The sequence below is a fragment of the Fringilla coelebs genome (genome assembly GCF_963513975.1).
Source record: "Fringilla coelebs genome assembly, chromosome: 7".
Classification (NCBI taxonomy): Eukaryota; Metazoa; Chordata; class Aves; order Passeriformes; family Fringillidae; genus Fringilla; species Fringilla coelebs.
In genome coordinates this window covers 11,106,979-11,123,108 of record NC_140035.1, presented here as the reverse complement: position 1 = coordinate 11,123,108, position 16,130 = coordinate 11,106,979, and the positions used below count along the sequence as shown (strand labels likewise).

Genomic DNA, 16,130 nt, shown 5'->3' with positions numbered 1-16,130 from the left:
TTTTCCAGTCCTTTAAATTTAATCCCAAAACTCACTAGCTTTTATACCATTGTAAATGTGTTTGCTATTTTCTTTAAGTGTGGGAGAAGAACCATGAGGCTGGGATGCCTGGGGTGGAGATGCTGTGGTCCCTTCTAAGTCCACTCCCATGATGGTCTGACTGACTGTGCTGAGGCCATGATTCATACAGGGGTAAAACATGAGCCTAATTCCTGATGAAAATGACTAAATGTGCATTTCTAAGTTTTTCTCTTTTCTTTTTCATTCTATTTCTGGAGATAATGTACCAAACAATGACTCAGGCTTTCTGCTTTTAATAATATTTCTTACTGATGGGGGAAAAAACAGCTTTAAATTATTCCACATATCAATGGTTGCATGCATCAAAAACAAGCTAAAAAAATGCTAATGGCCTCAATCCATGAATATCCAGAAGGCAGAAAGCTTTTGTAGTATAAATATATCATTTAATGAAAATATCGAAAGGAAGTGCATTTCCATGAAATTCATCTATAGAATGTTATTTTTAATAGATGAATTCATTGCTTTACCCAGAGGTATTTTTCTTTCCAGTCTTTTTCCAGACATAAAGCCTTGGTGTTCTCTCTTTGGGGTATAAACGAAACATCATTTGCATTTGCCATACAATGTAGCAGTGAATTGCAGTAAAGCATGAATTTGACCTCCCTAATTTTCTTTGCCCTAAATGTGCCTGAAAAAGTTCCTCTTACTAGGAGGTTCTTTTGTTATGTTTATTTTTGTGAATTTAAAGGAAAAGCTCTGTCCACTTCTCGTAGCTTGATTGTGAAGAATCAGAAGTGGTTCTTGACAAAACTGATGTTGGTTCCCTCTGAAATATAATCAGTCTCCTGATATATAATGTGAGTAACTCCATGGCTTTTTATGTGCCTTTTTCTGGGCAAGCAGTTTGCATCATGCAGACACTCAGTACACATCAGTACAGACACTCTAGAGTAGGAGGTATTTGCTTGCTTTGTTGCCATGTAGTGACATTAAATTCAATAGCACTTCAAAAGTTCTCTGAAGTCCTCCAGTGGAAGGGTCTCTTTCATTTGCTTCCAGGAGCTCCCACAATGAGCTAATCACTACATAAACCTATTTGTCTTCCAAATTAGTAAGAGCTGAACAATCCACTTGTTTCAGTGAATGAAATTGTCAGGCATGTGAAAGAAATATTAGCCATCCATTTCTATAAAACATCAACTTCTTTATCCAGAATTGCTTTTTGCTTTAATTGTTAGGATCAGCAGTTCATGTACAAACCTTTTCCATAGCAAGTGGCACACTGTAGCCCTGTCTTCCTGCAAAATAAGCCCTCTCTGTGACTTTGTTGCTCCTCACACTTTGCCCAACAGTGGCAGAACTGAATTGCAGTTTATTTGTGTTGTATTTGCATAGAAGTTTGAAAAGTGACTAAGTGGTCAATTCTCATGGCAGTGAGTGGAAAAGCATGGTAGAAGTTTCATGAACAAAACCTGCACCAGAATCTCCTCCTCTCAGGGCTCTTGAAATGAGCTCTACTTCCTCCTAAGATGCAAAGGAATTGAATTTTCCAGTCGGGCTGGGGTCATTGTGTTTAGAGAGTCAGAGCAACACCCTGGGGTTGGCAGCCCTGCTCTTCACTGCGCTGTCTGCCAAAGAAAAGGTGAAAATGCTTTCTCCACACTGTGAGTCAGTTAAAATTCTGATCCAACTTCTCCAGTCTTAGCCTTCCCAGAAAAAGTTCACTTAACATATCTTAGAACTGAACTTTAGTGTCGTGGGTTTTAAATCCATTGTATCAAAAGTAATTTTTGAGTAAGTAGTTCTCCTTCCAGTGTTGCCTTTTTTTCCCCATCTGAGGACAGAAACTAATGAGATTTTCTTTAATTTAAAATTCTCCTAAATCCAGGCATTAGACACACAGTGGTAGGAACACTAAATGTCTGGATTTCTTACCTAGAAAAACCACTTATGTAACACACAGCTTTTAAATAGCTTAACAAATCCAGTACCTGATGTGACTGTGACCATGCATGCAAAGTTTCGACTTGTACAAGAGAAGAAGAAAAATAAAGCTGACTGTAAATGGAATTGCTTTCCCATCTTAGCTGTATGGTATTATCATCAGTCACTAGAACCTTTTTCCAGTGTAATCTCAGTTTTTTCATACCCAGTTTGCTCAGGTATATTGTAATTCCAGCATTTATAGCCCTACATGGTTTTCTTTGTTGCTGCCTGTTAGGATATTTCAACAGTGACTGCAAGAAGTGAGTAAGGAAGGTACAGTCAGGGTCAGTTCCTGATACCAGTATCAGGTCTTCTCAGGGAAGTGGTGAAAACTGCATAATTGAAGTTATTTATAAAGTGACTTGGTAAAAAAAAAAAATTGAGAAAGATGTGACATATAGTACCGTATGTATAGTACAATATGAGTTTTTCTTCTCTAATTTCTATTGCTGTATTTGAACTGTCCCTTGTACTATATTTTTGTAGTTCAGAGGCCAGTTTAGGAACAGAAGTGATCTTGTGCAAAAATGTGTGTGTTTGTCCATATGTGTATTTTCTTAGATAGATACATAATGTAAATATGTAAGTTACTCTTTACTGGGATGCTCTGCCATGTGATATTTCACAGTACCATTTACCATCAGTCCTCAAATATTTTTTTTTTCTTTAAAAGGGCTCATAAAGGGCTCATGTTCAATTGCAAATTACAAGTTTGGCAGAGCACATCAATTCATTAGCAGGGAGGTCAGATGTGCAAAAACCTTGACATACCAAAATGAGTCCTGACCTGGTCACTGAGACAGTTAGAAACAAAATATTTTAGATAGATGTTTACTTCCCCAATTTTGCTTTAAGCTACAGTCATCAATTATTTTGTTAAGTCGAGAATGAATTTCTGGTGTAACTTTTTTCCAATTTTCTCTTTCATGATTGTGATTAAAAAGCCTTCTGCTCGTGTTATTTTCTGTCATTTGACCTCAATAGCTTTCTACTTTTTGATACATGAAAATAATTAAATGATGATTGGATAAATAACACATCTGAAAACAGCAGTGGGAAAATAACAGATGAACATTACACTTGATAGTGCAATGAGACTGAGAAATGTTTTTCCATCTGGGTAAGATCCTGAGCTAAAGTTATCTTTTCATCCCTTTCCTCAGGAAAGAGAAAACTTGTTGTGCAGAATGAAATTGGAATAGTAATGGAGAAAAGGCAGTTCCTCTTTGCACCTTTCCAGTAGCAGAAACAAGAAAAAAATCAGGGGATAACAGAAACAAACCTCTCTTGGTCTTGGAGCAATTTTTAGCACTGATGGTGTACAAGAGGAGACTCACAGGCTATGAGACCAAAATCTAGTGCAGTGCTGATAAGATGTTGTAACAAACAGCAAAAAGCCACCAATACTGTTATGTTCATATTTTTCTGTCAGGTGGAGCAGCTGCTACATACATCTCCCAGAGCAGCAGCTTAGTAAATGCTCTGAATTGCATTTTGAATCTCTCATCCCTGCCTCTCTGGGGAAATGAGTTAAGGATGTGCAGAAGAACCATGCAAATAATCTTTTTCTCAGGAAAAAGTAGCTTAATTCAAGTCAGTATTTAAAAAGAGATAAAATAGGGTTTAAGCTGTTATCATATGCAGAGATACTTGAGGTAGTAGTCTGTCTATTGATGGCAATTTAGTCTGAAAATAGTGTTTATTAACTCAAATATTTTGGACTTGAGAAATTAGACAATATGAAGATAAGAGATGCTCTACCCTGGATGATAATGTGAAGCTTGGTAAATGCCAAAAACGCAGATCTGTGAACAGAGTACACCAGCCAGGACAAGGCTGGAGAGAGAGAAGCCAGGAAAACAGCAACAGAAGACACTTTGAGAGAGGCAAAATTGGCTCACCCCATGAAAAAAAAAACCCCAACAAATCCAAAACAGCAAAGACAAAAAGCTAATATAGAATTAAAATTCTGGATTAAGTTGCTACTTTCTCCCTTGGGATCTGCAAAGTAAAATTAACATTTGTTGCTCCCTTTGAGTATGATTGGTTATAAAGCTTTATTCAGATGATGGAGTTTGATAGACATAATCTAAATCTGCAGTACATGGCAGGAACATGTGTGTGTAATCTTCAAAATATATAAATTGGGGGCTTTTGTTTGATGGTTTATTTAGAGTTTTTTGTACAAAACTTTTCTTCTTCTGTCAGATGAAGTGCCTGCATGACCACAGATGCTGCAGAACTATTGTACTCTTTTCTGATTTTATTGAGTTTTATTTGCCTTTAGGATGACTACAGAGGAGGCACATTTGGATTAAAACAAAAATACCAGTGGTGTCTGTGAACAGAAGTGGTAGTACACCTAAAGCTATAGAGGTTATTTTGTGGTGACACAGTTTTCCAAACATACAGTAACAAGAACATAATTTAAGCATTAAATTCACTTTGGAGCAGGAGGAAGTGCTAAAATAAAATCATTATATGTTGCAGTAGTTACCTCACTTGCTACTGAAATGCAGTTGTTTCTGGGGATGTGCTGTAGCTCTGCAAATACCCCGTACCATTTCAGAAGTTTGAGAATAACTGCAGTGAGATAAGTAGAAGGAAAGCACCAAAGTACAAAAGGATACCTTGGTTTGTCCCAAATATACTGGAGAGTAACCATGGGGTATTGATGTAATGTGTCCTCCAGAAAAATACCAGAGCATTGTTTATATAGTACTTTTTCTTTATTTAAAACAATTTCATTTTGGCTTAGTGTGTGTAAGAGTTTAACAAGCATTGACAAGGCCTGACTGCCTTGGTGATGTCCATCTGAAGCACATCATCAACACCAGTAATGAAATCTGTCATTTCTGTGTGAGGATTTAAAAACATCTAAAAACGGTGAATTGCTTATAAGTAAGAGTGGATATTATTTCTGTCCTAGCTCAGAAAGTTTCCTTCAGATGATATATAATAATGCTTCTTTTTTTGTATATTTTTATAAATTTTGTTTAAAAATTTAATTTCCAATCCACTGAGAATCAGTAGTGCCTATTCCTTTCTATTGCAATCTATCTTGTTAATTCCATAAAGAGTCTGTAGGCATTTCTTTTGCATATTATGTTCCTTTGTGTGCTTTAAAAACTCCTGCTACACTGTATATTCAGCCATTTGTGGCTTGAAACACTGCCTAAATGCTGGCTTATGTTTCCCCATTTTCAAGCCGGAGCTTTTTATGTCTCACAACTCAAGTCTTGCAGCAATAACACCGAGTTCCTGCTATGGCTAGAAAAACACCACCCATTTGAAAATATCATCTGCCAGCATTTTATTGCTCAATGAATAGATTAACTTTGGAGGGTTGCAATATCTCATGTGACTCTCTAGCTATTTTTTAGACATGAAGTTTTTATATAAATTCTGAAATTGTTTTGCATTCTATGGCTGATTACTTTTTGGAAAAGTCACAGTGGAAGATTTCTGACTGAATTCCATATGTAGGAGAGCCTTTAAAAAGTCCTCTCTGTATTTGTTCATTGTACTAATATTAAGCCAAACTTTGCAGAGACTTCACTGCTTGGAATCTCTGTTCTGTCACCAGCCTTATCTGTTAAATCCCAATGAGTGTGAAAAACGAGAAAAATCTGCGTTTACTTGGCTGTTTCAGCAGTGTGTTGAGAATGGCCAGATTGCTGCAGAAGATGACTCTCTTGGAAACCCTAACAGCCCGGCCTTCTCATCTGTAGGCACATAGAGCTCATCTGAGTGTGTAAATAAAAATAAATAATGCAGTGAAAAAATATGCAGAGTATTTTGCTGAAGTGTTTCAATTTTGGATTTGCCATAACTAATTTAAATCTTCCGTTGGGATTTATGCAGGCAGGAAGGTCAGGCTTACAATGTTTGTAATTTAAAGCTTTTCTCCTACTACACCTTTTCTACTTTTATATCCTGTCATGATACCTTTTGCTGCAAAGAAGGTCCCTTTTATTCCCTTTTCCTTTTCTGCTTTGAAAAGAACATTTGCTTCTCTTTTTATATGAGGTAATGAGATCAGAGTAGCTCCAGATTCTTTAAATCAATCTAATTTGGCTTCTTTTGGTGAATAGAATATCCTTCTTTTGCACAGGCCTTTCATTTCTTTGTGCAGCAGCTCCATCTCCAGCACTAGGTACCTGTGAAAAAGCGTATTTTATGATTGGCTTGTCGCAAATATTAAAATGAATATTATACCTGTTATGTTAGAAAGTTATGCTGTATTAATTTTCTTAAGTAGCGTGTTAAATATAATTTGGTTATAACATAATGTTAAAATAGAAACTATGCTATGTAAGATACTTTTTTTAAAGAAAGGATTTGCAGTGCGATAGCAGCCACAGGACACCTAAATCTTTCAGAGAAAAAGAATTTATTGCTTTCTTAGGGGAAAAAACTAACTTCTTCCCACCTCGCTCAGCCCTGAAGATGCCGTTAGGATTAAGAGATGACCAGAGAGAATCCTGTGTTTGAATGGAATTTATGCATCATGTATGAGATGTATGAATATGCAACAGGCTATTGTTTTTAAGGGTTAATCCTTTGTTAACGTGTGTCCTTTTCGGGTTTGTGCTGCCCAGAAAAAGGTACCCGGACATCTGTAACGCTTTGTTTCTATTGTCTCATATTGTCCTAATCCAAATTGTCCAAGTTATTATTACTCTAATTATATTACTATTTTAATAACCATTTTATTATTATTAAACTTTTAAAATTTTAAAAACAAGTGATTGGCGTTTTTCCCAGTACCTCACGTGCCTTTTTAACTAACAAAACCCAGCGAGCAGTTCTCACGCAAACGCGGCGCTCTGTTCTGTCTTGCAGGCTGATCCACGGCGGGCAGCTGCTGAACGGGCTGGCGGGGCCCACGGTGATGAACGCCGCTCCCTTCCTTTCCACCACCTGGTTCTCCCCGGACGAGCGCGCCACGGCCACGGCCATCGCCTCGCTGCTCAACTACCTGGGCTCCGCCGCCGCCTTCCTGGTGGGGCCGCTGGTGGTGCCGCCTCCCAACGGCACGGCCCAGCTGGCGGCGCCCAGCAACACCCAGCACATCAAGGACCGCATCGAGGCCGTGCTCTATGCAGGTGCGGGGCCACCGCCGCGCCTAAAACCACTCAGTGTTCGTGCTTTCCTGCCTGCTTGGTGCTTGAGAACCACTACCCTCTAGTGGCTGGTTTGCACAGGATCTAGTCTGTGCCTCGGGGATGATAATTGAGTCAGGGGGATTAATTTTTTAAATAGCCTTTTGTATTGACTGACTTGAAAAGAAGTAGTTCAGTTGTTTGTGTTGGCTGATCTTGGGAGAAACGTCTTCTTGGAGTTTCTCTGAGCTTCAAAACTGGTTTTTCCTTATTGAATTTTCATTGGTTGGGTTTCTTCTACTGTTTCTGTAAGGATGGAAATTCAATAGTCTTTTAGCATGAAATTCTATTCTGCATTAACTAAACCACATAATTTATGACCTGCGTGTGTCTTTCAAATGTGATTAGATAATTAGTATTTCAGAATCTACAGAATCAGAAACATTGAAATGAAAACACGATAGATTTTGGTTTTAGCTAAAACCACGTAATTCTTGCTGTTGAGCAATTTCAATGAAGTGACAACAGTTTAGCGGAACAAAATCACTGATATAAAATTCACCTGATAAAACTTGGGTTTTATATCCTTGCTCTTCTTATGAAAATGGCTTCTATGCCTCTTCCTGTCACTTAGAAAAATTAGCAGCAAACTTTAAGGAAACAGAATTGGTTAAGTGGTGAAAGTGTCTACATTCTAATTTTTAGTGAATATAAATTGGTACAGCATTAAGAGTTGCACATCTGATAGGGGTTTTCCCCTCTTATAATTGCATCCTCTGAAATCCAGCCAGGAGTTAGTCCTAAGTGTTCCAGAAGTCCTAACATATATATACTGTGTAGTTTATGTGGAGGTTTAGTGGATTGAGTTTGTGTAGTTTATGTGGAGGTTTAGTGGATGGAGTTAGCTGTTTGTGATCATTTATTCCTGGACGTTATCCTTATGGAAATTTGTAAAGTTAATATTCCTGTTGGGTGAGAGCCACTTTAATGTTTGTTTTAAAGAAAGTGCAATAGAATTTGGATCATGGCTTCAGCAAGTATTTTTGAGTAAGCTACTTTTTGCTGGACTCAAATGGAACAATAAGGAAATTCAGGTTTGGCTAAGCCTTTTTTACAAGTAAATATGGTGTTAGGCTCTGAAAATCTCGTGGGAGATGGAAATGTCTGGTGTGAAAGAAGGAAAAACGAAAGCAAGTCAGGTTTTGTCCTGAGGAGATAAGGGGAGGAAAACCCTAGCAATTTGAGAAGTGCTTTAGCTCTCCCTCCGCAGGTTTTCCATGGAGAGGGAAGAATTCATCTGCCTAAGGAAATACTGTGCTGTGCTTGAAACCACTGTTTTGAGTCTGGTAGCTGTAGAAATGTTGCCTTCAGCAGTGCATTAGATTCCCTTTCTTTTCTGTTCTCATTCGTTAGGTTTTCCTAAGCCTTTTCCTCAGAAACAGGGATGGATGTTGCCACCAATGTTCAGGTCTTGCCTGCCTCACATCTCAGCATAGCTCTTTCTACCTTTCTGAGCTGGCAAGGGTGTGGGAACACCCTTGTAGACCTGTTTGGGAACACTGGTCCCAGCAGGCAATGATCCTACAGCAGCTCTTTAGCTTCCTAGGAATTGTGTTTTGTGGGGCATCTGTATTTCTCAGTATTTGAAAGTGCTTTGAACAGAGATAGTTTCTTTGTGCTGGTGTTTGTGTCCTATGGGATGTGTATTTTCAGGAGCTGCAAACCCTGTAGCTGTTCAGACAATGACAGAGAGCTGCTTTGTGAACATTGCTGGCCTGCAGTGAATCACAGTAATGATGGAAAACCTCCAACTGGTTTAAAATTGCAAAGAACTGTCAAAGAGGAGTTTGCTTTCAACCCCTCGTAGGATTTTTTCTGTCTCAGCTTAGCCCTGTTTCCCTGGAGAGCTGAAGGCACAAGGTTCCTTCTGACTGCTTCCCTCTGCTCTCTTGTGCCCTGTGCAGTCCAGAGGTGGAAGGACAGCTGCTTCATGGTGGGTAACAGTGAACAGACAGCTCTGTTCACCTGTGGGACAAAAAATACTTGGTAGGTGTGGTAGGATACTGTTTGTCACCTTAAACCGCTTTGCAGAAAGCTAGGCTCAAATTGACTTCACAGATTAGAAGTAAAGGTTTTGCAGAATGTGAAAGAACAACAAGCTGGACCCAAATGTCCCACTTCCCCACTTCTTCAGCCAATGTGGTCAGGTTTGGTATGACTTGTTCTTTCAGATTCTATGGGAAAGCCAGTTTCACAGGGTAAGCACTCTGCATTTCTAATAAGCTTGTTGCTTTTGTGTGAGCTAGCATTACATAAGCAGCCTCCAAAAGTTAGATGATGTCTTTTAAAAGACAGTAATGATGTGAATTGTTAACTTGGGATCAGTAGTGTGCCAACAGTGTGCAAATTTTCCAAGGACTTAAGCTCAAACATGATTACGAAGCAATTGCTTATAAACCCATTCTGAAATTACTCTGTTAACTCCAGTCTCTTCTGTGTTTTAATAAATTGCTGTTTCTTTATCTCCAACATGGACTCAGAGCTCAGCTGAATTGCCACAGCTTCTTTCTGTGTCGTCTGTGTTGTTGCACATTCTGGTTCACAGCTCAAGTAGTACGGATGTATTGTATTACCTGAATCATGTAAGGAAATTAATTATTCCAGACTGCAGCCAGAGCTTTTAGCCTTGTGCTTTCCTAAATATCAATGTAAAATTATTATTTGTTTTAAAAAAAAAAAGGGTATGTTGTATAAGGGCCCTCATGCACCCTGTAATATTCCCACAGAACAAGGTGGGGAGGAGGGGTTCTGGAATTGAGAAGGTTTTTGTGCTATGAGTAGCTGTCTGAAGGAAAAATACTTTGTTATCGAGGAGTCTTGAACCTCTTTTTTTTTTTTCCCTTTCTTTCTTTCTTTTTTTTTTTTGGTCTGTTTGGGGTTTACACAAGCATTGTGGTGCCTAGGCTGAGATGAAGGCATCTCTCAGGTCACAAGTCGCTGTGGTGTGGTACCCAGCTTTTGTGAAGCATTCCAGTTTCACTCCTCAGCAAGTACACAGATGTGTACATATCTGTGTCTCTGCACACTAATTTATGAGTTGCCCCATTTCATGTGCTTTGCCTTGTTTGAGAGAATTCATTGCACTTTTGAGAAGCTGGCAGCTTCTAAAGAAGAGCCTCTCTTGTGACTGCAGCTCCCTTGTTCTCAGCATTCACCTATTTCTTACCTTCTCAATTTTGCTTACCTTCACTCACTACTTACCTGCCCAGGAAAAGTTTTAGATTGTATTCCTCTTCCTCTACTCTGGTAAATTAAATTATGGAAATAAGGGTGTGGGTTTCCTGTTGAGGAAGGATTTCAATATGTAAGAAATCAGATGTATTTGGCAGTACCTGGACTTTTGATAGAGGTGTAAGTATTATATACAAAGCTAAGATGGCACTAAAACTCATATTCTTCAACAGAGGGAGATGCTTTTGTTTCCACAGTGAATTTGTCACTTTTCATTTGGGCATAGAGCAGAGCTATCTAGGCAAATTTGTTAGCCTGCAAAGTATAACACTGGGAAACATTAGAGTTGCAAGAAGGTACTACAAGGACAGCATTCTGAACTTAGTAATTAAAAAAAAAAAAAAAAAAAAGAGGGTTACTCTACTGCTCCTACTACAGCAATTTGACTGGTAGAAATCTTGAGGGCAGTGCAGAGATGAGATCCCAGGTTATGAAATATTTCTGTGATTTAAATATTTCTGTGATTCTGCAGAATAAAACCTGGCTATAAAAACTTATAGCATTGCAGTATGACAGTTAAATACTAAGTACCTTGGACAAAATTGGTGGGATTGTATGATTGGCTATACCTGTCTGCAGTCTTAAATCTTCCTTTAATATGTGTTTAAAATGTGTGTAATATGTATGTCTATAAACCTATATGTAGACTAGAGGCAGGAGGTGGGGGAATAAACAGCTTAACTAAAGAGCTGTGTAGAATCATCCTGTAGTGACAGAGCATCTCATCCCTTTCTTAGGTCTGGGGTGATCAGTTACTGCCAGTTCTTTATTCACTGCTCATGGTCTCCAAAACAATGTGCACAGAGATAGAAATTAATCTATTTTCTGAAGAGCAGAGGAATGAGATTATCTAGTTTAAGTGCTCTTGGCCCTTGAAACATGCAGATACACCACAGCAGGAAAAGAGACACCGCGTAATTCAAAATGAGTCCTTTAGTATTTGATGATGAAAAATGGCATTGTCACACTCCTGATATGCCTTTTTTTCCCATATGCCAAATAGAAGCATTCATTTCCCTCCTCCATCTCCAGCTGATCCATTTAGACTCTGAGTGTTATTTACTTTTCAGTTTCCTGAATTTATTTTCTTCTAGTTTAGCAGAAGACCTGGCAAAGTGCCATGTTCATATTGATTTATTAAAAAAGAGAAGAAAAAAAAGAAAATTAAGGCAATTGAGTATCCAACTCTGCTGGAATTTATTTGTGCTGTCAGTGAACACTTCTTTGTTATAAGATCACAAGTTCTTTTAAGATAACACACTTCAGCTATACATTTTTCCCTCTATCAGCAAAGAATCTTGTTTTCTAAGGTAATAGAAGAAATACTGGGATTGAGGACTGTGGAGAACATGATATACATTGTAAAAGGCCTGTAAAACAAATTAATTAGACTGACTGTGGGTAGAGTGTTTTCTCTTCAGAATGTCTGCTCGTGGGACTTAGTGTTTTCTGTGAAGTGCTCATCACTTCTCAAGCTCAGGTCCAAACTTCTGCTATGAAATTTTTGAAAGATTTGGAATTCCTGCTGCTAAACAAGCAGAGCATCCATAAACAGCTGTATTCTTTCTTTTTCCCCCTCTTACCTGTACTTTTTCTATTCATGAGCCATGACTGCTTCTGCACTTAGTTCTTTATATTCTGTTGCCATGTAGTACTGTTTGTGTCAGAACTGCTGCCTTGCGTGACCTTTTGTTTGCCTTCATCATCTTGTGCAATGAATAATTGTTATTCCATGCCCTGGGGCTTCCCCAGTCCCATCTGTTTCAAGTCTCTAGCATGCTGTTACCTGCACTGAGTTACTTCCATCGAAAGGAACCGTGGCCAAATCCTCATATTGCGGTTCTCTCTGAAGAGAAAAAGCAAAAGCTTTCCTTTTGCTTCACTGAGTTCTCTGTGTGTGAGCCTTGTTCTCTGCAGCACCTATCACTGGAATGGACTGCCAATCTCACTGATTCTCCATCTCAATTTGAAATCTTGTTTGGGGAAGGAGAAAGAAATTCCTCCTTCAAGTTACGGAATTCTGTTGTCCGGAGCAGTCAAGCACTTGTGATGGGATTTATGTCTCAGAGGCTGGCTGATAACAGCCCTGCAGTGAAATAAGTCTTTCAATGCTAACATCTGTTCTTGGTTTTGTTTTTCTTTGCCCTCTTGTTTAGAATTTGGAATGGTTTCCCTGATATTTTCTGCAGCGTTGGCCTACTTCCCCTCGCGCCCTCCATTCCCCCCCAGCGTGGCTGCAGCGAGCCAGCGGCTCAGCTACAGGAGAAGTTTTTGCAGACTCTTAAGGTAGGACCTCATTGGGTTTCCACTTCAAAGCAGATCAGTGCCTAAGTAAATAAAAACAAGCGTGCTTTAATCTTCTCATTGAGCAAACAAGTTGGTTTGTAGTACTTTTAAACAAAATAAAATTAAATATTAATGTCAAGACATAAAAGGATGCTAACTGCTAAAGAGCAGACATTAAATTTTAAACTACTGTGTTTATCTCCACTCTTCATGCCAGTCCTTCAGCACCAGCAGTGCTTTAGTCATCCTGTTAGCATGGCTTTTCTTATGCAATGCTTCTGTTACATCAGGTTATACAAGATTGTTAAAAGTGAGCAGTGAGAAAACAGTGAATAACACTGGGAAAACTAACTTCTAAGTCGTTTTTTTGTGTGCTTATTATATTGGGATGAATTTTTGGGGTTTACTTGTCTTTTGAAGGATTATTCAGCTTTCATTCAACCATAGAAGCAATGAATGAACTATCTAAAACTGTTATATGATCTATTGAATCTCATTAAAGTACGAAATTGGAATAGGAAAAATGTCTTTAGGTGTATTTCTAGATAGGCTCAAAGGTGAGCCAGCTTGCTTTGAATTTTTAGGTTAAATAAAAAGACAGGTTATAAAGAAAGTGACAGTATTGCAGCTTCTCCCTCTTGGGTTCTTTAGGTAAGACACAATCCCACTTCCCCCAGTGTTTTTACAGTGTCTTGTAAATATGATCTGAGAGGAGCAGCTAAAGCAACTGTAATATTAGGGGTGAATAATTGTGAAGGCCAATGCCCTGTAAATGATACTGCACAGAGGAACTTCTGGGACAAAGAAGAGCTGCTCCCTGGTACAGAATATGACTGACTTCACTGGGAAGCTTCTGACTCTTGCTGTAATTGTTGAGTGATGTAGGAGCTGAATCTGCATATAAAGGGTTGCTTGAAGCTCGATAATTGTGCAGCTTTAGACATTTAGTTACTACAGGGCTATTGTGGGCTGTACTTTCAGTAATTGTATTTAGAGGCAGTGAAAACAACTCATCCCTTGTCACTGGGTTTTCTTCTGTTTTTGGAGGCTTTTTTTTTCATTTGGGGGAGTAAATAGTTGGCAAGATGCTTAATTCTGTGTGTTCATCCTGGAGCAGGCTGGCACTCGGGAGGTGTGAGTACAGCTGGGTGGTTAGTCTGCTAAGTGACCTAGTGAGGGTATTAAAAAATAGCAGTTCCCTTAAGGACACTTATCACACACAATAATGCTGTTCTGCACCCAAGCTGATGTGCCGTTAGACCCTGCCTGAGGGCTGTGTTGTAAAAATGTTGCTGTTGAACAGAAATCCAAACAGCAACTGGCTTCGCAGGTGAAATATAAATTTTTAGTTGACAGTGCTCCGTTTGGGAGTTTTATAACCATTAGATTCCGTGTTCAAAGTGTTGTAAACAGTGGACCTGAGATACTGGTAAGGTCAGGATGTAAACAGCAAAGCTGGCTTACTGTTACCAATAACCAATGAAACTTAAGAAAACAAACTGGACTTTTCAATAGTGAGTATAGTGTCTCCAAGAGCCAAGAGGGCTTTTTTAAAATGTGGACAGGTAGATAATTTTATCTCTCTTCCCTCGGGTCTTGCATTCTTCCATGCTACCCTTTATCAAAGGCACTTTTTCATTCCTCTGTACATGAAACAATCAACAGTTCATCATTAAACCCACTTATCTTGGGGAGCTGTTCAGTAACAATCTGTCATGCAAGGGAGTTTTATGAAAGAAAATGCTATCTGCCATGCTTCAAGAGAAATCCATCATCTGGTTCATTAGGCTTCTAAGATCTGTTGCCTGCCTAATCTAGGCTTCATCTTGTCTTAGAGAGCCTTTCTTTAGACTTGGTGGTGTAGACTGAAGGTAACCAGCAGATGAGTTACCTTCAGGTAGCTCATTATTTCCATTTATTGTAGACTTACCCTTTGGTGTAAGAGTGTGTGTAAGGCATTCAGGATGTGTGTGAGCTGGTGGGCTGGCCCAGCAATGCACCAGATACAAGCATGAGAACTGAGATGTTCATAATTTTCCTGTCTTCTCCACCAAGCTGCAGTTTTATTACTTCAAAATAAAGCAACATAGCATAACTTTACCATTGAAGTCACTGACCTTTTTTCCTTGGACACCAAGGGGATCTATCACATCCTTGCAACTCCCACACTCCTTCATGCCTTCAGGTCCTTTAGCAAGTCTTCTACATGAGCTGCATGAGCTGCTTCTTGCAGAGTTCTTACACCATCAACAGAGGTCAACCATCCCCCGTGAGCCCTTTTTGGGGGACTTTCTTAGGACCTTGATTCTTCCTTCTGATTTGGAGGGTTCCTCCTTCTGACAGATTGTAACAATTAGTTGATGTCTCATTATCTCCTGATACCAGCTCTCTCAGTCTGCAGTGGGAGACAACAGATTGATCATGGATTGGGAGCTAAGCCCAAATCTTTTAACAGTCTATCACACACTGTGACAAGTGTAGTTTGAATTTCCATTAAAAAATGTGTGGTGCCCATCTCAGTTTCTTGGGTGAAGCAAATATGACTTGTTTTTATTTCCCCAGTTCAGGATATTCCACAAACTTCAATGGAAAAAAATTGAGTACAAGTAAATGTATTAGAAACATTAAAACCTGCGTTTAAAAAAAATGTGTTGTGATTTTTGTTTTGAAGGAATAAGATACTTTTAGTCAGTTACATGGCTTTTATATTTTCTAGGGACTATGTAAGCAATTTTGAAATTTTGTGTCAGGGATTTTATGCATCATTATTGCTTTAATGACACTTTCATCAACAACACCATCCAGTAATGGAAGCTGCTCAGAATGTGCCTGATGTTAATAGGCACTGTCAAAGTTACTCTGAAAATGATGACTGACTTTGATGGGGCTCCCCTCTGAACCAGCCTGTCTTACAGATCCTAGTGGCATTAGGTTTCTGAAAAAAACAGAAGAAAAAAAATCAATTCATATCCCAGCAGAATGGTTTAACAGGGAGGCTAATTCTGATATCCTGTCATTGCTGATAGGATGGAAAACAGTGTGGGTTCAACAGCTGATGGTGTGACAGACAGCACATTTTTCTACTTTCAGTGGAGCAATTGCAAAATTGCAAAAGCTGTGCACAAGTGACTGGAGCCATGAAAAGTGGAGCTGCTATTGAAGATGTGTGTTTGGACTGGCTTTAGCCAGCACGAGGTATTGCTGGGCAAGGGGGCAGAATGATGCCTGGTGATCAGAGTCTCTGTCACTGCCAGGCTCCCTTTCTCCCAGTCACCTTCCTTGTTGGGGAGGGAGGCAGGGGAGAAGGCTCTGTCCCTGGAGATTGTCATCATGCAGAGCTGTTACTGTAGGATTGGTACTAGGGGTTGGATGTGGCACAGAGCAGCTATCTCACGTCACAGTCTGTCTTGTTGCTTGAGTGACAGAAAACAAATACAC

The 16,130-nt window shown here is 39.2% G+C and overlaps 1 protein-coding gene across 1 annotated transcript in view; it reads left to right on the top strand.

The window, feature by feature from the left end:
* Window positions 1-16,130, top strand: part of SLC49A4 (solute carrier family 49 member 4) — a 64,516-nt gene that overhangs the window by 26,617 nt on the left and 21,769 nt on the right. The window contains exons 3-4 of the mRNA XM_084208950.1: window positions 6,856-7,118; window positions 12,563-12,692. Of these exons, the coding sequence (XP_084065076.1) occupies window positions 6,856-7,118; window positions 12,563-12,692 (393 nt within the window). The remainder of the gene's footprint in view (window positions 1-6,855; window positions 7,119-12,562; window positions 12,693-16,130) is intronic.